The sequence below is a fragment of the Mesoplodon mirus genome (genome assembly GCF_964341445.2).
Source record: "Mesoplodon mirus genome assembly, chromosome: 3".
Lineage (NCBI taxonomy): Eukaryota > Metazoa > Chordata > Mammalia > Artiodactyla > Ziphiidae > Mesoplodon > Mesoplodon mirus.
In genome coordinates, this window is record NC_138978.1 from 49,079,431 (window position 1) to 49,100,128 (window position 20,698).

The 20,698-nt window shown below is 53.7% G+C and overlaps 1 protein-coding gene across 1 annotated transcript in view; it reads left to right on the forward strand.

The window, feature by feature from the left end:
- The window catches only part of ACOT11 (acyl-CoA thioesterase 11), a gene marked incomplete at both ends in the record, with an annotated part of 43,029 nt that overhangs the window by 19,761 nt on the left and 2,570 nt on the right, over positions 1 to 20,698 (forward strand). Inside the window, 12 exons of the mRNA XM_082612635.1 lie at positions 4,044 to 4,248; positions 5,237 to 5,306; positions 9,169 to 9,229; positions 9,998 to 10,096; positions 10,563 to 10,698; positions 12,134 to 12,290; positions 13,488 to 13,607; positions 15,038 to 15,182; positions 16,645 to 16,704; positions 17,532 to 17,594; positions 17,929 to 18,012; positions 19,278 to 19,411. Coding sequence (XP_082468761.1) covers positions 4,044 to 4,248; positions 5,237 to 5,306; positions 9,169 to 9,229; positions 9,998 to 10,096; positions 10,563 to 10,698; positions 12,134 to 12,290; positions 13,488 to 13,607; positions 15,038 to 15,182; positions 16,645 to 16,704; positions 17,532 to 17,594; positions 17,929 to 18,012; positions 19,278 to 19,411 — 1,334 coding nt within the window. The remainder of the gene's footprint in view (positions 1 to 4,043; positions 4,249 to 5,236; positions 5,307 to 9,168; positions 9,230 to 9,997; positions 10,097 to 10,562; positions 10,699 to 12,133; positions 12,291 to 13,487; positions 13,608 to 15,037; positions 15,183 to 16,644; positions 16,705 to 17,531; positions 17,595 to 17,928; positions 18,013 to 19,277; positions 19,412 to 20,698) is intronic.

The following is a 20,698-nucleotide window of genomic DNA, read 5'->3' on the forward strand; positions in this document are numbered from 1 at the left end:
TTTGGAAAGACCCTTCCGGTGTTGCATAGAGGCCTGGAAGGAGGTGGGGAGCTACTGGAGGCCTGTGGACTGGCTGTGGAAATAACCCAGTGAGTGAGCAGTGCGGGGGCCTGAGCACATCAGGTCAGGGGGGCTAGACTGAGAGTTTAGGAGGTTGGGTCACTGAGACTTGGCTACTTGGGGGAGGGAGGAAATCCAGATGAAGTCTGTAGTGTGGGCCTGTTGTGAAATTGCCCAGAAGGAGCCCTGGCCTAGGGGGCTTTACCAAGACCAGCCTTTCCCTCTGTGTGCCTCAGTTTCCCCAGGTGTGAAGGGATTGAGCAAAGTGGCCTTTCTTGCTCTGATCCAGCAGTTCTGTCACACGACTCTGGCTGAGGAGAAGGGACACAGAGACCACAGTGTAGCCAGCTGGGGCCTAGTCTGGGATTGTCAAATCTGGCCGGGTCTGTTGCGGCTGGAAGCCAGCGCCTGGCATGGCTGCCGTCTGAGAGCGCATGTCCCTGGCCCTTAGATGCCCTCTCCACCTTCGCACGGGCTCTGTCCTCCCTGTCAGCTGTCTTGGCTCAGCCTGCCTGGCCGCCCCAGGCCCTAACTCTGACCAGGGCCTCTGGTCTCCCCGTGACTGGCCCTGAGAGGAATGGCTCGGCTCTGGGGCCTTATTGGCAAAACACTGCCTGGGCCACACACGCCCCTGCCTCCCGGGCTGGATGCCTGCCCACCATGGGATTAGAAGGAGGTCTGGCCTTGCCTGCCCTGACGTGGCAGACTGCCTTGGAGCCCAAGGAAGGAGTTGGAGTGTGAGAGGCTGTGCTTCGCCTCCCTGCGCATGCTCCAACCCAGGGGCTCTGCACTCCTCTCTTTGAGGGAAGTGGGAGCACAGCACAGTGGGGCTTGTTCCTTAGCTTGCCTGGGTAGGGGGGGGAGTGGGGTGGGAGCTCAGCCCTGCTCGGAGTACAGTATTTCCTGCCTGACAGGTAACCGGGCTCCTTAGCTTCCTCATTGGAAAGCTCAGCTGGCCATGCCAGGGCCCTGCAGGATTAGATCCCAGAATCCTGGAATCAAGGGTGGGATATCTTGAGGACTGGCAGTCTCCCCCTGCCGCTGCCTGGTGAGTGACAGATGAGGTTCAGGAGGGGAGGGGCTCCCTCAGGATCACATAGCACCTGAAAGGCAGGGCTAGGATTTGAACTCAAGTCTGCCTCTAGACATTCCTTTACAAACCTTTGATGAGGTCCTACTGTGTGCCAGGTACTTCTTTTTTTAAAATTTAATTTACTGATTGATTGATTTTTGGCTGCATTGTGTCTTCGCTGCTGTGCCCGGGCCTTCTCTAGTTGTGGCGAGAGGGGGCTACACTTTGTTGCGGTGCGTGGGCTTCTTATTGCTGTGGCTTCTTTTGTTGTGGAGCACAGGCTCTAGGCATGTGGGCTTCAGTAGTTGCAGCACGTGGGCTCAGTAGTTGTGGCTCACGGGCTCTAGAGCGCGGGCTCAGTATTTGTGGCGCACGGGCTTAGTTGCTCCGCGGCATGTGGGATCTTCCCAGACCAGGGATCGAACCCATGTCCCCTGCACTGGCAGGTGGATTCTTAACCACGACACCACCAGGGAAGTCCCTGTGCCAGGTACTTCTAAGCATGAGCACTAGAGTAGGAGCTTTGCAAAGGATTGGCCCAATTTCTCTTATATGCTCAGTGTTTGGGGGAGGGTCCAATACGGAGGAGGTGCTTGGTGAAAGAATGAGTGAATGAATGAATGAACAAATGGGTAAGGCAAAGATCCTGCCTCCAGGCATGTAAACTCCAATGGATGGGACTTCTGTTTTGCACAACAGGGAATAGGAGGCTGGTAGGAGTGGGTATTGGCTAGGTGGGAAGCAGAGAGGATTGGAATTCATATGTCCTGACTGCTGGTCTAGGGCTTTTTCCATCCTCACTTTCCTCATCTGTAAAATGGGGTAAATGGTTTTCATCCTCTGCCTGCCTCATGAGGATCCAGTGAAGCAGTAGATGAGAATAGGCTTATAAAGCAGGGACATTGTCCTGGGGGGGGGGCTTCCCTGTGTGCACATAGAGAACCGCCCAGAAACTCCACATGCTCTGCTTTTCTTCTGCCCCCTTACCCTCTGCATTTTGCCTCCCCCATTGCCCTAGCTTTCTCCAGGGCTTCTTTCTGGAATGTTCTGCCCAGAACCTCTAGCCATGGGAGGGGTTGGGAAAAGTGTGGGTGAACGGAGTCTGCCTGCCTCCTTCCTCTACCGTCTCCCACACCCAGAAAGCCAGCCACCCGCATCCACATCCAAGCAGGCCCCCAATGCACACCCGGCCGGAAATGCCTTGGCAGTGGTTACCATGGTGATGGGTCCTGATGCTTGGACTGCAGTGGCCTGGGAGCTGCCTGCAACAACCTGGCAGCCTGTCACCCGCAGGCCCCCGCCCAGGCTGCGAGTTCCTGGCACAGCTGCCCTCCTCTCTCTCCTTTTGGTCCCTAGCACTGAGCTTGGTACCCAGGGACTCTTGGGAATGAGCTGCCTGTCTGGGAACCCACAGGCTGTTCTGGGTCAGACTGGCTTGGTTCAAATCCCAGTTCTGCCTCTTAGGGGGTCAGTGACCTAAACAAGTTAACTCTGTGTGTTTTGAATTTACTGAATTAGCTACGGGATCCTTGTGAAGGGAGTTATCCAAAGGGTAGAGACTCCCAGAATGAGACCCATCCTTGCCCCGAGCCGTCACTGCCCCCATCCTGCAGCAGTGGCAGGGTCAACATTGGGTCATAGCACTCTTTGCTGCTGAATCCGCATCCAGGGCCCTAGATACCTCATCTCGGGCCCCAGGAGGTTCTGCAGGCAGTGTAGTGTGATGGGTAGGACCTCAGACTCTGTGGGTCACAGCTGGGCTTGGCACTTACTTGGGCTTCAGTTTCCTCATCTATTTTTTTTTAAATTATTGAATTTGTTACAATATTGCTTCTGTTTTATGTTTTGGTTTTTTGGCCACGAGGTTCCCCCACCCTGCACCCCGACCAGGGATTGAACCCACACCCCCTGCATTGGAAGGTGAAGTCTTAACCACTGGACCGCCAGGGAAGTCCCAGTTTCCTCATCTTTGAAATGAGGATAATAATGTACCTCTTTCAGAGGTTTGTTGTATGGATAAAGTTTGAATTAGTACTTGTAAAGTGCTTAGATGAGTATCTGATACTTAATAAGCACTGTATAAATGTTAGCAGTGACTTATCATCACCACAATTGGCATTGGCCATGAAAATTGGAACCCCTATGCCTGTCCCTCCTGTCATTTTTTTCATGCAGGCAGGTGTCCCCACCTCTGTTCACAGTGTCATGAGAGAAAGGATGGCAGTTTGGCTCCCCTTCCTCATCCCACCTCATCAGGGCACTGCTAGGCACGCCCCACCTCTGCTGCCTGGCCAGTGAGACAAGCTGGGCCCTGGGCAGAAACTCCTCCTCTAACTCATGAGTTTGAGGACTTTCTCTGCTGGTTCTCCAGCTGGCAGCTGTTCCAGCCCTGGTCTGGATCAGCCAGCTGGTCTGTGACCGCCCAGAGCCCTCCCAGTCAGTAGAGCTGATGACGGATGAGCACCCAGCAGAGATGCTGCTACTGATGTCATCTGAAGAATGAGAGGTCCAAGGAAGGGGCTCTTATAGGATGAAATAGGAGCAAATCCCCAGGCTTGACTGCTGTAGGGCTCACTAGGCCTCCCTGAAGAGTGAGGGAGAATCTTCCAGAATGAAGGAGAATCTGAGGCAAAACTTGAATAAGCTGGCCCATCAGCTGAATTAATTCTCTGCTGCATCCCTCTCTCCCAGCCCCCTCCTTCGGGTCCAAGGTTATGTTAACACGGAATTGTTGGCCAAAAGGAAGCTGGGCATAACGGCATCCAGAGAGCCCCTGGGGGTCTGAGACCCTGGGCTGGAAGGTTGTGGCCACTCTTGGAGTTGGGGTCTTATGGTGGGTGGCCCTGGGGTCTCAGGGACTGGCAGATCTGGGAGACCCTGCTGTGAGCTGACTGCCTCGTCTGTTCCCCAGGGCCTGGCCTCCGTGTTCTCCAACCGTGCATCCCGGAAGTCGGCCTCACGCACGGAGGACAGCACCATGGCAGAGGATGAGGGCTACCGGAACCCCACGGAGGTGCAGATGAGCCAGCTGGTGCTGCCCTGCCACACCAACCAGCGCGGCGAGCTGAGCGTCGGGCAGCTGCTCAAGTGGATTGACACCACCGCCTGCCTGTCCGGTGAGGCCGCGCCCGGCACCGCTGCCCTCCCAGCCCCGGCACCACACACCCAGAGGAGAGGCCCCAGTTTTCAGAGACGGTTGCCGTCCCCGAGAGCCACCCTCCTCCCTTATCCCAGCCTTTGCTCAGGCTGCTCCACCTGCCTGCGATGCCCTCTTCAAGTTCTCCACGCTCTGCTCGGGCCCAGCCTCTTGCCCGGAGGCCCTCAGAGGTCTGAGTACTATAACCTAAGGTCCCTGCTCTGACACAGCGCAGCCTTCAATGTGGCTGCTCCGAGACTGGCTGTGAGCAAAGCCTGTGGCATTGAGTAGAGTTGAGTGGAGCTGGATTGAGCTCCTTTCGTTGCCTTTGGTGCCCCAGTATTCTCCAGCCCACAGGGAGTTCACAGTCTGATGGGGGGGGCAGACAGGAGACTGACTGCCCCCCAGCACTGTCTGATGGGAGCTGGGAAAGGGAGGTGGAAGCAGGGATCTGGGAGAACAGACCAGAGGCTCTGCCCCAGCCCTGGGGGCAGAGAAGGGATTCTAGAAGGACTCAGGCCTGGGAGCACAGTCCTCAGAGAAAGAATGACTCAGGCAAGGAGACAAAGGTGGGTGAGGTTGACTGGACAGGGGTACGGGCACTCTAGGAGGTCAGGAAGTAGAATAGCATGGCGTGATCATTCATTCATTCGACAGCTGCTTGACAGCTGCTTATTGAGTATCTCCTGCGTGCCAGGCGCTGCTCCAGGACCGGGGCACAGCAGTGAACAAGACAGGCAAAAATCCTTGTCCTCAAGTGACATGCGGTCTAGCAGGAGGGAGAGGCACTAGACAGACGAAACCCAGATATGTAAGACAGGGTCAGGGTGTCGTCATCACGGTGAGGAAAGTAAAGAAGGGTGGGAGCACGGGCGAGGAGGCAGGCCTTAGCTAGGCGGTCTGACGTTTGATCAGAGGCCTGGGTCATGGGGAGGCTGCTAACGCGTGCTTTCTTCTCCTGACGCCAGCGGAGAGGCATGCTGGCTGCCCCTGCGTCACAGCCTCCATGGACGATATCTATTTTGAGCACACCATTAGGTAAGTGGCCCCTCCTGCCCTTCCTTCTGGTCTCCCCACCACGAGCCCAGAGCCCTTCCCCCGTCTACTGCCTGCTCAGCCTGTGTGCTGCCTGGAACCTGCCTCAGCTGACTGAGGGCCTCTGCAGATGGAGAGGGGGCAGCCTTTGGTGAGCAGTGACCCATCTGCAAGGTCTCTGGGACAGCGGTGGGCTAGAAGCTGCCCTGTGGCTGGCAGCTCCCTCAGCCAGGCTTGGAGTTGGGTGCTGCTGAGGCCGTATCATGGGGTGCTGTGTGACTTTGAGGAAGGCAGTCTCTTTCTCTGGTCCTCAGCTTTCTTATCTTCAAAATGGAAGGGGTTAGACTTAATCAGTGAATGACTTTTTGAGCTTGGACATTCTCTGTGGGTCATTGGTCATCAGACTGTAGGGAGGTCCCTAGATAAGGTGCCTTGGCAGAGCCTGACCCAGAAGTTTGGACCATTCAGCCTCTGCTCATGTACCCCCAGGGATGAGGAACTTATTACCTCCTGGGTTTTTGGGTTTTCGGGTTTTTTTTTTTTTAACCGTCTGTACTGGTTAGAAGACTCTTCATTACACTGTGCTGAGCTTTGTCCCTGCAGAGCTTTACTGGGACCCAAGGAGCGTGCTGAGCCCTCTGCCCAGGACAGGCTGCAGAGCTGCATACAGTGCTTTCGCCTCCAGGTCTGCTCTTAAACTATCAGTGCCTAGGACATCAAGTGCCAAGGACTTATTCAGGACTTCCTGGTGCCCCATGAGTTGTGGTTAAGGAAAAAGTTTGGCTAGTCCCTGTATTCACTTATTTAGTCATTCATCACTGCTTGTGGACCAGGGCCCATGCTGGGTTTGAGGTCCACGAAGTCAACTGGAACATAGTCCCTGTGCCCCAGGAGCTCCCAGACTGCAGGGAGGCAGATATAGAAACATAATTTCAATTCAAAGCAGTGAATTCCAGGCTAACAATGATCTCTGCGTATGGGTGCTTTGTAATACTTTTTCTAAATATCTTTTATTTTAGAATAGTTTTTGATTTACAAAAACACTGTAGATAGTACAGAGTTCCCATATACCCCACACCGAGATTCCCTATTATTAGCATCTTACATTCGTATGGTACCTCTGTCACAATGAGCCAAAATTGATGCATTATTTGTAATGTCTTTTTAATTAAGTCCTCAGAACAACCCTATGAGGTCGTGGCTATCAGTACCCTCATTTTACAGGTGAGAAAACGGAGGCACAGAGAAGTGAAGTAACTTGCTTAAAGTCATACAGCTGGTGGAGAACCCAGGACATACTACGAGCCAGGCAGTCTGGCCCCAGAGCCCTTGTTCTTAACAAACAGGCCTCATTGCCTATATGTCTGGGGGTGGGTATAGTGAGTGGCACAGAGGGCAGTCAAGGGTGGCTTCCTGGAGGAGGTGTTTGAGCTGGCTCCAGTACTGTGTGTAGTGACAATTTGTAGGCCAGTGGAGCCATGTCCAGGCCAGCTCTGGGTCTCTGTTGCCAACAGGGGATCTGGTACTTGGAGGAGCAAGGGATAGAGAAGACTGGGGTGGGGTGTGTACATGATGGATGGACACGCTGCGGGACCCAGTGGAGTGGAGGTGAGTCTGGGCAGAGGAGGGTGTGGGTGGGAGGAAAAGCTGTAGAGGATCCTGGGAAGGAGGGTAAGCTGGGGAGGGGCCTGGAGCATGATTGGTGGCCAGGAAAGGCCTGGCCATACCTGAGGAAAGCCGGGGAAGGTTTTTTTGTTTGTTTTTGCTTTTGCCATTTAAAAATATCTCAAAGGACTTCCCTTGTGGCACAGTGGTTAAGAATCCACCTGCCAATGCAGGGGACACGGGTTTGAGCCCTGGTCTGGGAAAATCCCACATGCCATGGAGCAACTAAGCCTGTGCGCCACAACTACTGAGCCTGCGCTCTAGAACCTGTGAGCCACAACTACTGAGCCCATGTGCCACAACTACTGAAGCCTGCACGCCTAGAGCCTGCACTCCGCAACAAGAGGAGCCACTGCAATGAGAAGCCTGCGCGCCACAACCAAGAGTAACCCCTGTTCACCGCAACTAGAGAAAGCCCACACGCCACAGCGAAGACCCAATGTAGCCAAAAAATAACAAATAAATTAATTTAATTAAATTAAAATTCTAAAAAATAAATTAAAATATCTCAAAATGTATCTCTAATGGATAAGAACTTTTTAAAACATAATTTCAATACCACTACCACACCTAAAGAAAATGAACAATTTCTCACTAACATCAAATATCCAGTCAGCATTCAGTTGCCCACAACGTCTCATGAATTTGTTTTTTTATTTTGTTTTGCTTTACAGTTATTTTTGTTGCTCAAGTCAGGATGCAAATCAGGTTGCAATTGGTTGCTAGGTCTCTTAAATCTTGTTGGTTTTTTTTTGGCCATGACTTGCAGGATCTTAGTTCCCTGACCAGGGATCGAACCCAGGCCCCGGCAGTGAAAGTGCCGAGTCCTAACCACTGGACCACCAGGGACTTCCCTCTTAAGTCTTTTTTTAACCCATAGGTCCTACATTCCCCCGAAACACCCTCTCCATCTACCCTCTCCTCCCCGCTCTCTCTCCCTCTCTATGTGTCTTCTCTTTAAGTTTGTTTGTTTGTTTTTTTAAATAAATAGATTTATTTATTTATTTTTGGCTGCGTTGGCTCTTCGTTGCTGTGCGTGGGCTTTCTCTAGTTGCGGCGAGTGGGGGCTACTCTTTGTTGCGGTGCACGGGCTTCTCATTGTGGTGGCTTCTCTTTGTTGCTGAGCACGGGCTCTAGGTGTGTGGGCTTCAGTAGTTGTGGTTCACGGGCTCTAGAGCACAGGCTCAGTAGTTGTGGCCCACGGGCTTAGTTGCTACGTGGCATGTGGGATCTTCCCAGAACAGGGCTCGAACCTGTGTCCCCTGAATTGGCAGGCAGATTCTTAACCACTGCGCTACCAGGGAAATCCCAAGAAGGTATTTTTTAATTGAGGTATGTATATTGCTTTTTAGACATATTGCAATTGCATACTTAATACACTACAGTATAAACATATCTTTTATATGCACCAGGAAACCCCAAAAATTGTGTGATTCACTTTATTGCGATATTTGCTTTACTGCCATGGTCTGGAACGGAATCCACAGTATCACTGTTGTGTGAACTATTTGAAAGTAAGTTGCAGATATCATGACACTTCATCCCTCCATATGTCAGCATGCATCGCCTAAAAATGATAGTCCCTTACCTGACTACTAGAACTACTAAAAAAAAAAAAAATAACAGAAATGAACAAGTCAGGACTTCCCTGATGGTGCAGTGGTTAAGAATCTGCCTGCCAATGCAGGGAGCACGAGTTTGAGCCCTGGTCCAGGAAAATCCCACATGCCACAGAGCAACTAAGCCCGTGTGCCACAACTACTGAAGCCCACGTGCCTAGAGCCCGTGCTCCACAACAAAGAGAAGCCACTTTGTTTGTGGGGGAGACAGAGGTCAATCTGTTGGAGGAAGTGTTAGGAGGGTGAACCTTATGGGGCTCTGGGAGGGCAGGGAGAGCTTTCCTTAGGAAGGACTGTTGAGCTGAGAGCAAAGAGAAGCTTGAGCATTCATTGGACAAGGGGAAGCGGGGGAAAGGGGGAGATGAATGACATCATGCCACTTCTCTTGCCCCAGCTTCCCCACCTGTAGAATGAGGTCCTAACACTGTCTTGCCGGCTTGCTTTGGGGACTCAGTGACATGGTAGATGTGAATATGCTCCGTATGCCCTGACGTTCTCCTGCCAGTTCCTCTCAGCAGAGACACCTGTTCTCTCCCTCTGTCCCCTCTTGGAAGGCTTACCTCCTGCTTTTCTCTCCTCAGTGTTGGACAAGTGGTGAATATCAAGGCCAAGGTGAACCGGGCCTTCAACTCCAGTATGGAGGTGAGCAGGTGGGTGGGTGGGTTTCTACCTCCTCTTCATTCTCAGCCGCCAGCTCGGGCACACTCACACTCACACTCACACTCACAGTGCCCCGATTGAGGCAGCAGAGTTCTGAAACAGCTGGCAGGGTTGGGGGGATCCTAGGGCAATGTCCAATATCCACAATACAGAAGGGAAAGCTGAGGCTAGGGAGGGGAAGGGATTTGCCCCAGGTCACCAAGCCATGTAGATTCCAATGTGAGCCTTGACTTCCATCCTCCTGGGTCTTCATACCTAGTCTCAGACCCTCTCTTCAGCAGCCAGGTGGTCTCAGGAATACAGGGAAGATAGCTGCTGTGCCTGACCCTGAAGGCAGTGGTGTGGAGGAGGGTGCTGGACTTCCGTCCACTAGCTTACCTCCCACAGCCTCTGCACATTATAGAATGGGAACATGATTCTTATGCGGCAGGGTTGTTGAAGGTTTAATGGGAGGACTCTTTGGGGATGCATGGGGCTCTATGAGCTCTGGAAGAGGGCCTCATCATTCCCATTTTACAGATGAGGAAACTGAGGCCCAGAGAAAGGAAGTGACTTGCCCAAGGTGTCCCAGGGAGCCAGGGGCAGAATCAGAACCTACCCCAGGTCTCTAGCCCCCTGGACTTGGTAGGTGATACAGAAGCACCAGAGGCCAGGCCTGGGGTGGGACTTGCTGTCTCCACCTGCGGGGCCTCGGGTTGGTGAGCTCTGTTTCCTCCCTCCTCAGTCGTCCACCTTGCTCTTCCTCTCCAGGTGGGCATCCAGGTGGCCTCCGAGGACCTGTGCTCTGACAAGCAGTGGAGCGTGTGCAAGGCCTTGGCCACCTTTGTGGCCCACCGGGAGATCTCCAAGGTAGGTGGCTACACCTGACCACCCGATGCTGCCGGACCACCTGGGTGCCTGTCTACGTGGTGATTCTGGGGGTTGGTGGAGGGGTAGAGGTGGGGGCACAGCAGGGAATCCCCAGAAGAAGGCCCACCCCGTGCTGTGGTTGAACCCCAGGCGCCTCCCCGCTCTGCTTTTCCCCACCTCTCCCTGTGCACCTCGCACCCCAGGATCCTCCATTTCTCTCCATTGCCTCCCATGTCCTGCATCAACACCCCCCATCCACAGTGCCTTTGCCCAGGAATGGGGACGGGGACACTGGAGGATGAAAGTGATGTATCAGTCAACAGGGAGATGGAAGATGGGGACAAAGAGGGGACAAGACTTGTAACCATCCAGCAGCCCCAGGCGTGAGATGGCCGTTTGGGGGACAGGCTCTCATGCTATTTCAGGAAACTTGTCCTGAGCACCCCCACCTCACCCCCTGCCACAGGTGAAGCTGAAGCAGGTCACGCTGCGGACCGAGGAGGAGAAGACAGAGCACAGCGTGGCAGCCGAGCGCCGGCGCATGCGGATGGTCTACACAGACACCATCAAGGACCTCCTGGCCAACTGCATCATTCAGGATGGTGAGCGCCGTGCATGGGGAGGGTAGCCCATGTCCTGCATGGCCCCCTCTGTCCTGGACCCTTACTGAGCAGAGGGAGGAAGAGAGTCTCCTTGGGATGTCCACCCACGGGTGGCCTCAGGCCTGGATGGCTTCAAGGTTCCTTCAGGGAAAAGGGAGCATTTGGACATCTCGCCCAGCTCCCAGGAGCCATGAACATGGAGCTGGGACATACAGAAAACCCTTTTAATCCGCTAAATGCATTTGGGTCTCAAGGAGTCAAGGTATTTCGGAAGGTAGTGTTGAGCTTGGCCTTGAAACCCTAGGACTTTTCAAAAAACAAATAGATAGGTAGCTAGGTAGGTAGGTAGATAGAGATAGGTGTAGGCATAGAGTAAAAAGCAAGACTCTCTTCTACCCCAGAACCAAGGCTCCCTCCAGAGGCAGCTACTATTCGTCGTTTGGGGGCATCTTTCCAGAAGTATTCTCTGCATATTTAAGCATACTACCTACCAGTTTGCCCTCTCTTTTTACCCAAAAGTAAACATACAGTACATACTGTTCTGTATCTTGCTCCTTTCCCCTTAAAAGCATATCCTGGAGAGTGTCCTGTACCAGCACACAGAGGTCCACTTTGGACTGGGAGGATTTTGACAGGTGGAGAGGTGAGGCAGGGTTTTCTGACAGAGGGCACAGGCTGGGCAAAGGCCCAGAGGGGTGACCTTGGATTTGTTCACTGATGTCCAGAACACTAGAATGCAGAGTCATCCTTGAAACCTAAAGGAGGCAATATTAGGACCAACCAAGGGTAGTTCAGCTGCCCAGAGTGGAGAGAGAGCAGGCAGAAGTAGCCAACACCAGTGAAGGCAGTGAGCTGTGCTCTGAATTCCGTGTGCTGTTATTTATGCTGGGCCTGGAGGCCGTGGCTGGGCAGGCCCAGGTCTTCCTACAGTTGTCAAGGCCCACGGGAACCATCCATCCCACAGCAGCCCCTGTAGATCCCTCCTGTCTTGACAGCCCTTCTACCCAAGCGTCAGTCCAAATGCCTGAGCCTGGCATCCGGGCCCTTGGCTGACCACTCAGCCTCATCTGGTGCTGTTCCTTTACTTGCCCTCGGCTCCAGCTAAGCCAAGGCCTCGTTGCTCCCTGGGACTGTCCTGCCTGTCTGGTCTCCAGAACTTGGCTCAGGCCTTCAACCTCCCCTCATCCCTGCCTGTGGCATCTCTAAGCAGCCTGCAATCCGGGTGAAAGGCTACCTCTTTCACAGGCCTTCCCTGATGAGCTATCTCACCCCGGGAGATGGGAGATGCACGGCACCTCCCTGGTGCTGAATAAATAAAAGAATCTGTGTGGGGTGGACTGGTGGGCATGGGGGTCCTGGGCTGCCCATGGGGAGGGTCTGTCTTTGGAAATTTTCTCACCTCCCCGCCTCCTTCCCTCTGCACCTCTCTGGTCAGATCTGGAGAGCAGAGACTGTAGCCGCATGGTGCCAGCCGAGAAGACCCGAGTGGAGAGTGTGGAGCTGGTCCTGCCCCCACATGCCAATCACCAGGGCCATACTTTCGGGGGCCAGATCATGGCCTGGATGGAGAACGTGGCCACCATTGCAGCCAGGTGAGGGCAGTGCCCTGCCTGTGCTTCCCCTCCTTTCTCTTCCTCCTTCCCTCGTCCAGCTCCCTCTGTGGCAGAAACCCCAGCTTGGTACTGGCATTCAAGGCTTCAGAAGCTTGGCTGTCTTTCAGGGTAACCTGGGGCCTTCAGACCCAGAGAACCAGAGAGGAATGATTTTCTGTGAGCTCACCATTCCTTCCGTGCTTCCCATCATGGCATGGGAAATGCCAAGCCCCCCAGCTGACACCAGGGCCTCCCCTTGCCCTGGCCCTGCTCGCTTGCTTCCTGGATCTTAACGCTTCTTGCACATCAAGCCATTTGCTTTTCCCCTTCCAATCCTCCGTGCTCCCATCCCCTGCCTTCACTCCTGGCTGACTTCCCACCATGCCAACTCCAGTATTCTTTGTCGCTAAAATACTGCCCATCTCCTCCATGAAGCCTCTTTCACTGTTCCCGTCTCCCTAGAGGTGGAAATAATTACTTGCTTTTCCTATAACCTCTGTGCCTGTCCGGGTCTTGATCTGCTCCAAGTATCGGGGCTTTTTTTTATAGTTATGATAACTGACATTCACCGACACTCTCATACCTCCATGACTTTGTACTTGCTGTTCCCTCTGCCATGAGTGCCCTCCCCAACCCACGTTCTCCTCAGCCAGGCAAATTCTTCCTCACCCTTTAGAGACCAGCTCCAATGGCCCCTCCTCTGTGTTTAACCTGTGGACGCAGTACATAAACAATGCTATTTTGGGCAGCCCAGGCTATGAGAGTAATAAGATCTCAGAGGAGGGTCAGAGTGTGGATAGTCAGGGAAGGCTTTCTGGAGGAGGAGTACTTCATCTGGGCCTTGAATGATGAGTAGCTTTGGGTAAGGGGAGGGCTTCCAGATAGTAGGAACAGCAGGTGCTAGGGTATAAAAGTTAGAAGGAAAAGATTTACTGCCCTTTCCTATGTCACCTCAAATTCAGCTTTTTTCCAGCTACGCACATAGACCTCAGTATTCTAAGCTGTGATATTGGACTTTAGTTCTCTTCCTCTGGGCAGAGCTGTCACTGGGTTGGGTGGGAGTGGGTGGGCCAGAGGGTGGTACATGTGGTTCTGGGCTGGGTCTGGGGATGGGGGCAGCAGGCGAAGGCTGGCCCAACCCAGTGGTTGAAGCACTGGAGGCATTTGTCCTGTCCTCCTGACCCCCGCCTCTTCCAGCCGGCTGTGCCGTGCCCACCCTACGCTGAAGGCCATTGAGATGTTCCACTTCCGGGGCCCATCCCAGGTTGGGGACCGCCTGGTGCTGAAGGCCATCGTGAACAACGCTTTCAAGCACAGGTGTGGGGCTGGGATGGGTGAGATGGGGCCTCTTGGGGTTGAGGGCTCTTCCTGACCTAAGAAGGGACCTTACTGCAAAACTGCAGAAACCGTTTCCCCTGTAGACGAGGTCTATGAGATCTGAACTCTGCCTGGCTGCTGGGTCCCTTTACCATCACCAAGATTCAGCTCTGATGTTCCTTCTCTGGCCTCCCAAGCCCTGTGCCTGCCACCGTCACAGGTCACACCATGTGCTTGGTGTGTCTCTGTCTCTCTCCCCGGCTCCTGTCTCTGGTCCTGCCACACTATGGATTCTCAGGTCACAGGGCCACCTCTTGCCAGTGTTCCCTTGTTTATCAAACCCTTTCCTACCCTTTTCCTAAAACAGCAGTTAGTTCCCAGAGCCCTTACCTTTGGAATGAATTCTGATACCCCCATGAAAGCTTTTTGGTGATTTCAAAGATTTGGTCATTTTCAATGATAACGTAGTTGTTAAAAGTGAGGGATCTGGAGCCAGGCTGCCTGGGTTCAAATTTGGTTCATGGCTTATCGGCTGTGTGACTTTGGGCAAGTTACTTAACCCCTCTGAGTCTCAGTTCTTTCACTTGTAAAATGGGGCTCACCACAACTACCTCATGGTTGTGAGGATTCAGTGAGGGGTTACTAGTAGAATGCCAGAGGAAACGTTCAGTGAAGGTCAGCCATTCCTGCTGCTTATTATTATTTTTAAAATTATTATTATTATTTTATTATTCACAGTCTGACTATCACACATTCTACTGCCATGCAGGGGGAAAGCCCTGAACTAGGAGCTGTGAGGCCTGGTTTCTAGTGCAGGTTCTCTTCCTGACTGTTGTGTGACCTTGGGCAAGTGAGTGCCCTGTTCTAGGTCTTGATTTCCCCATCTGCATAATGTCCACATTCTGGGATCATAGACCTTCCTAAGGGAGGGGGAATGGAGGTGGCTGCTATTTTATAATTCATAAAGACAGTCGGAGATACAGAAACAGCAGCGACTGAGCTGTCAAGGGCATGGCTACGGCTATTAGAGTGCTGGTGAAGAGGTGTACGGTGAACATTTTCTCAGATTAGGCTCTGCCCCTCCTCCTTTCTTATGTCTTTCCATCACCCTTTGCAGCTTACGTGACGTATTTTATATAGACGTTTGTCGCCCCATCCCCTATCTGTTAGCCCATGAGGACCTGGACTGGACCGGTTTATTCATTTCTGTGACCCCAGTGACAAGCATGGGGCCAGGGGTGCAGTGGGCACTCTGTAAACATTGCTGAAAGGGAACAGTTCTGGGTTTCCTGCCCATCGGACTCTGATCTGGGCTGTGGAAGGAACTGCAGGAGTACGTGTATGCATCTGTGCATGTGTGCATGCGTGTTGGGGAGGGGGTGGCCTCGGGAAGGTCTGTCCAGCTGAGACCAGCCCTCCTTTCCCCTCAGCATGGAGGTGGGCGTGTGTGTGGAGGCCTACCGCCAGGAGGCCGAGACCCAGCGGCGGCACATCAACAGTGCCTTCATGACCTTTGTGGTCCTGGATGCAGATAACCAGCCTCAGATGCTGCCCTGGATTCGGCCCCAGCCTGGGGTGAGTGCCCCACTACCAGCCCCCCTCCCTCTCTGCCCAGGGTGATAGGACTGGGGAGTGGACCCAGCTCTGTCCTTCTGCTGGGGCATAGCCAGCCCCAAGTGCCCTGGTATAACCCACCCCCGGGGATGCCCCTTGTGCAAGGAAGGCACCCTGTGCTTCCTGGAAGAACTCAGACCACGTGCTGGGTGTTAACAGGCATTCATGGGCCTGCAGAGCTGTAAGAGCACTGGCTTTGGGGTCAGAGGTGGGTTGGAACCCCACCTTGGCCACGTTCTAGTGGGTGCCCTCTGCGAGCTTTCACTCCCCATCTGTAAAGAGGGGGTATCTGCAGTTCCTGCCTCGCAGGGCTGTTGGGGAGATACTGACCTTGCTCCTGGCTGAGTAAGTGGCGACTGCTCTGACCATGGTGACAGGGGAGCAAAAAGCGTAGGAATGAGAGTCAGGGACCTGGGTTCAAGGCTGGTTCTAAACAATGTTCCCTTGTGCCTCCTTTGGGCCCGGCTCGGGCTTGCTTCTGGGGGGCCAGGGAGTGACCTTGGAGAGGTGGCCCCTTCTCTCCAGGAAGGTCACCCACCCAGCCCACCCACCTTACAAGACTGAGCATGGGCTGTGAAGACCCCCTCTCCAGAGCTGGGCGTTGGGCAGTCAAGGTGGGTGGTGGCCGGAGGAGCAGGGAGCCTGGCAGGCGGTGGGACAGTAGACAGTCCACAAGGCCCTTTCAGGCCTTTGCCACTTAATGTTCACTAGTAGGGAGATGTTAGAAGTAGTGGTTCAGAGGGTGGGCTCTGGGTTCAGGCCATCTGGGTTCTGTTCCTGTCCCCACTCCTTAGCCCTGTGACCTTGGCTGAGCCACTTAGCTTTTCCGTGCCTCAGTTTCCTCCTCTGTAAAATGGGGATAGTACTGGGAGTTCCCTCGTGGCCTAGTGGTTAGGATTCTGGGCTTTCACTGCTGTGGCCCGGGTTCAGTCCCTGGTGGGGGAACTGAGATCCTGCAAGCCGCACGGTGCAGGCAATTAAAATAATAAAATGAAATGAAATGAAATAAAATAATTGGGGATAGTACTAGTACCAACCTCAGAGGGTGGTCATAATGCTTAGATGCAGTTTTGCATGGAAAACACTTCAGAAGCATGCCTGCCCATAGCAAGTGCTCAATAAATGTGGGTTCTTAGCGTTGTAAGTGCGCTTTGGGGATCCCTTTTTATGGAGGAGGAAGCAGGTACAGTGAGGGCAGGTGGTGTTCCCAAAGTCACTCAGGGAGCCTCAGGGGAAGCTGGGGCTGGAGCTCAGTGATGGGGCACTGTCCTGTGCAGGCTGCCCCAGTGAGATCTGAACTTCACTTTAGGGCTGCAGGGAGGGTCTCCTTGGGCCCTTTGGGGAAGGGGGCAGGCAGTAATGGGGGCGGGGGCAAGTTGTTTGTCCCTCCTGCACCACAGTCTGTCTCTGCTCCTCTCCTCAGGATGGCGAGCGGCGGTACCGAGAGGCCAGTGCCAGGAAGAAGATCCGCCTGGACAGGAAAGTGGGGGCCGGGCGGTGGGAACGGACACGGCTCTAGGGCTTCCCTGTCTGCTCCCTGGCCCTGGGAACTTGTGTTTCTTCGGTGCTTCCCCCGGGCTGGGCCTTTACATCCAGGCAGCCTCTGGTCTTGGCTTCATGACACAGTGGTCTTACTGGCCCCTTGTACAGGCGAGGATAGAGGGATGAGGTGGCCACGGGCACTCAGACAGGAATGATGGGCAGAATGAGAATTTGAACCTGGCCAGGTGTGACCAATTTTACTTCTTGTGTTGCTCCCATTGACTCTGATGCCCATTTGGCAGATGAAGAAAGAAAGGCTCTGAGAGGAGATGCAATTGCTTAAGAAGCAAATCCACGTGTGAATGACTGCTGTGAAAGCACTTTACAAACTTGAAAGGGCTGTGAACGGCACCAGGATTCACCATCTGATGTTAATAAGAACAATGTGCATGTATGGAGGGTTTACCATATGCCAAGCACTGTTCTCCCTCTGATGACCCCAAGAGGAGGCAGGTGTGACCCCTGATCCCATTTTATAGCTGAGGACACTGAGACATAAGGGTGAAGTTGCTTTAGCCGGAGTGAAGTCGCTCAGCAAGGGTGTTGGGGGTCTGCACCTTTCCCCCAGCCCGTCCCCGCCTCTGAGTGTGTATATCCTCAGCTGCGGTTTTCTGTGTGCCCATCCAGTCTCCCTGGCCAGACAGGAGTCTCTCCCACGCCGCTGGGCTGAGCACAGGGTCTGGCACACGGTAAGCCAGCAGTGAAGTCTGTGGAAAGAGATGGGCTCCCAAGGGAACAAGGTTGTTGTCTTCCCTCTCTCCCAGGAAGTACATCGTGTCCTGTAAGCAGGCGGAAATGCCCCTCTCTGTCCCCTGGGACCCTAGCAACCAGGTAAGGCCTTCTGCTCTGAGTGGACCGTTCTCAGGCCTGTTGGGATCCCTGATCCTCCCCTCTTGTGAGCGGGTTTGGAGGTAGGCCCGGAGGGGACAGGATACCTGCTGCCACAAGACTGGCACAGGTAGCCAAGGGCTTTCCTGTGTCCCCCTGCTTGGCAGGAGGGAGCTGGGGCCCCAAGGGGAGGAGGAGTCTGCCAAGCCCCGGCCTCCTTTCCCAAAGCCAAGGGCTCCTTCCTTCACGTCCAGTTTCCTCTCCCCGCCCCAGCGCAGCCCGGCGCGGAGCCCTCGAGGAAGGCGGAAGTTGAGGCTTCTCTGTGTGCTCTGTCCAGGTGTACCTGAGCTACAACAACGTCTCCTCCCTGAAGATGCTCGTGGCCAGGGACAACTGGGTGCTGTCCTCAGAGATCAGCCAGGTAGCTGACCCCACCCTCCCAGCTCTCCTTCCTCCTCGGAGCCACCAGAGGTGGCTGACTGTGAGACACAAAAACCCTCTCAAAGCACTCCAGCCAAAGGGAGATTCCCTAAAAGGAACTGGATGAGGTCATGAAACCAGCCCAGTTATAGAAGCAAACCTGCCCCCCAGGGCCTGGAGTGGGGGTCCCCCACTCTGGATCCTCTCCTGCCCACCCACCTTCTTGCCCCCCATTTCATCCTCCCCCACCGCGTCCTCCCTGTCTCTGCTCCTTCTACAGTGAGGCGCTGCTGGGACGGGGGCCTGGGGCCAGCGCGGGCTGAGGGAGGACTTGAGCTCTGCCACTTTTGCCTGTGACCTTAGGGGGCTGGGTGGCACCTGGCTCTGAGGATTCATTCTGTTGCTGCGTCGGCCCCTGCTTCTTTATCTTCTTTTAAAAACTTTTTTCCACATTAAAAAAATTGAGGTATAATTTACATGTAGTAAAATTTCCCCTTTTTAGTGTATAATTCTACTAGTTTGGAAAACACATAAAGTTACAGAATCACTACCATAATCAAGGTACAGAACATTTCCATAATCCCCCCAGTTTCTCTCATTCCCCATTGTGGTCAAGCCTCTTCCCACCCGCAGCCCCAGGAAACCACGGATCAGTTTTCTGCCCCTTTAGTTTTTTTTTTTTTTTTTTTTTTTTAATTTTTGCTGTACGCAGGCCTTTCACTGTTACAGCCTCTCCCGTTGCGGAGCACAGGCTCCGGACGTGCAGGCTCAGCGGCCATGGCTCATGGGCCCAGCCGCTCCCTGGCACGTGGGATCCTACTGGACCGGGGCACGAACCCGCGTCCCCTGCATCGGCAGGCGGACTCTCAACCACTGCGCCACCAGGGAAGCCCTGTCCCTTTAGTTTTGTCTATTTTGAGAATGTCCAGTACGGGGAGTCATACAGTATATAACCTTTCAATCTGACTTCTTTCTCTTGGCACAAGGCATTCACTTGTGTTGAGTGCTTGTTTGAGTTTGTTCCATTTCATAGTGAGTACCATTCCATCCTGTGCTTATGCATGCAGTCACTGCTCCTTCAGACACCTTCCTATCCACTTGTGCTGAATCTCCCATTTTCATGGGAATGCGACTGAGGCTCAGAGAGGTTGAGTCGCTTGTTCACAGTCACACAGCAATCAGTGGCAGCCCTGAGCTTCCAGCCCCGGTCCCCAGCATAGGCTGAGGAGGAGGCGCGGGAACGAGGCTGCCCTCTGGCCCATGCAGGTCCGCCTGTACACTCTAGAGGAGGACAAGTTCCTCTCCTTCCACATGGAGATGCTGGTGCACGTGGACGCCACCCAGGCCTTCCTGCTGCTCTCAGACCTCCGTCGGAGGCCCGAATGGGACAAGCACTACCGGTGAGGGCAGCGGGGTGGGGTGCGGAGGTGGGCCCTCAGGTGTCTCCTCCTGAGCCGTTCCCCCACTGTGCTCAGCCCCTGCCGGCCTTTAGCAGGGAGGATGGGGGTGGGGCACTTGGTTATGTGTTAGGTGAGCGTCAGAGTCAAGGGTAGTCTGAGCCCTCAGGGAAGAGAGTGAGCCTGGAATTGGAGTCGGGGGCCTGGGTTTAAGTCTTGTTCCTGGCCTAACTAACTGTGACCATGGCAAGTCATGTCTTTTCTGGGCCTCGGTTTCCCTCCTCTTAAAGTGGGTACTTGAGGTGTGGGTTGTAGATTTGCACCCAGGGATAGATCAGTGATTTTCAAAGCGTGTTCTGTGGAGTTCTGCCTTCCCAGAGGGGGCTCAGGGACTGCTTGGGGTGGTAGTTGGAAGTGGAGGGGGTGGGTGGGAACCCCTCCCAGACTCAGGGTAACTCAGAGAATGGCCAATTTGCTGAATTTACCAAGTTTGCCAGTCTTCGTATGGATATGTACAGGAATGTTATTTTTTAATGTAGTGAGTTACTGAATATAAATGTTAATCCTATAAATGCATTTGTTCCCCAAATTTGTTGACTCTCCATGTAAGTTTCTGCTTAGGAAAATAGCCAACATTTCAGTGTTTAATATGGGAATGTTAAAGTTGAAACTGGTGTTTTTTCAAATCCCTTTCAAGTCATTTTCTGTTATGCCAACACCTGCCTTTGGGGGTTCTTTGATCATTTCTCCAATGGCTTATTAAGAGGAGCCTATATTCCTGAGTGTATCCATAAGGAGGATCTGTGTATTTGGAAATTCAGGAAGCAGGTCATTTGGTGAGTTGATATTTGACAAATTGGCCTTCCCCTACCTTTCCCCATCTCTCTTCACCAAAGCAGGCCTGCTTGTCGCTGTTCACACACAGCCTTTCTGCATAAGGTTTCTTTGCAAAAAGGGCTGAGTTGCTTTAAAAAGCCCTGGTCTAGGTTGGCCCCAGGCCTGCCGGCCATGCCATCCTGGAAGCCTGAGAGGTGATTTGGTGGTGGATGTTGGGGAGAAGGAGTTGGGCATGTGGTAGGAACCCTTCTTGGAGGAGGCGGGCTGGTGTGGGCCTTGAAGGCCCGATCAGATCTTGATGCTTGATGGTACTGCGGGGTGTGTCCTGAGGGGAAGGGAGGCCCTAGAAGCTTTCCTCCACCCTGCCCACAGCTGCCCTGTTCCTGAGGCAGCTTCCAGGGTGGGCGGGAGAGCAGGGAAAAGGTGGCGGGTCTGGATGTGGTTGTGTGTGTC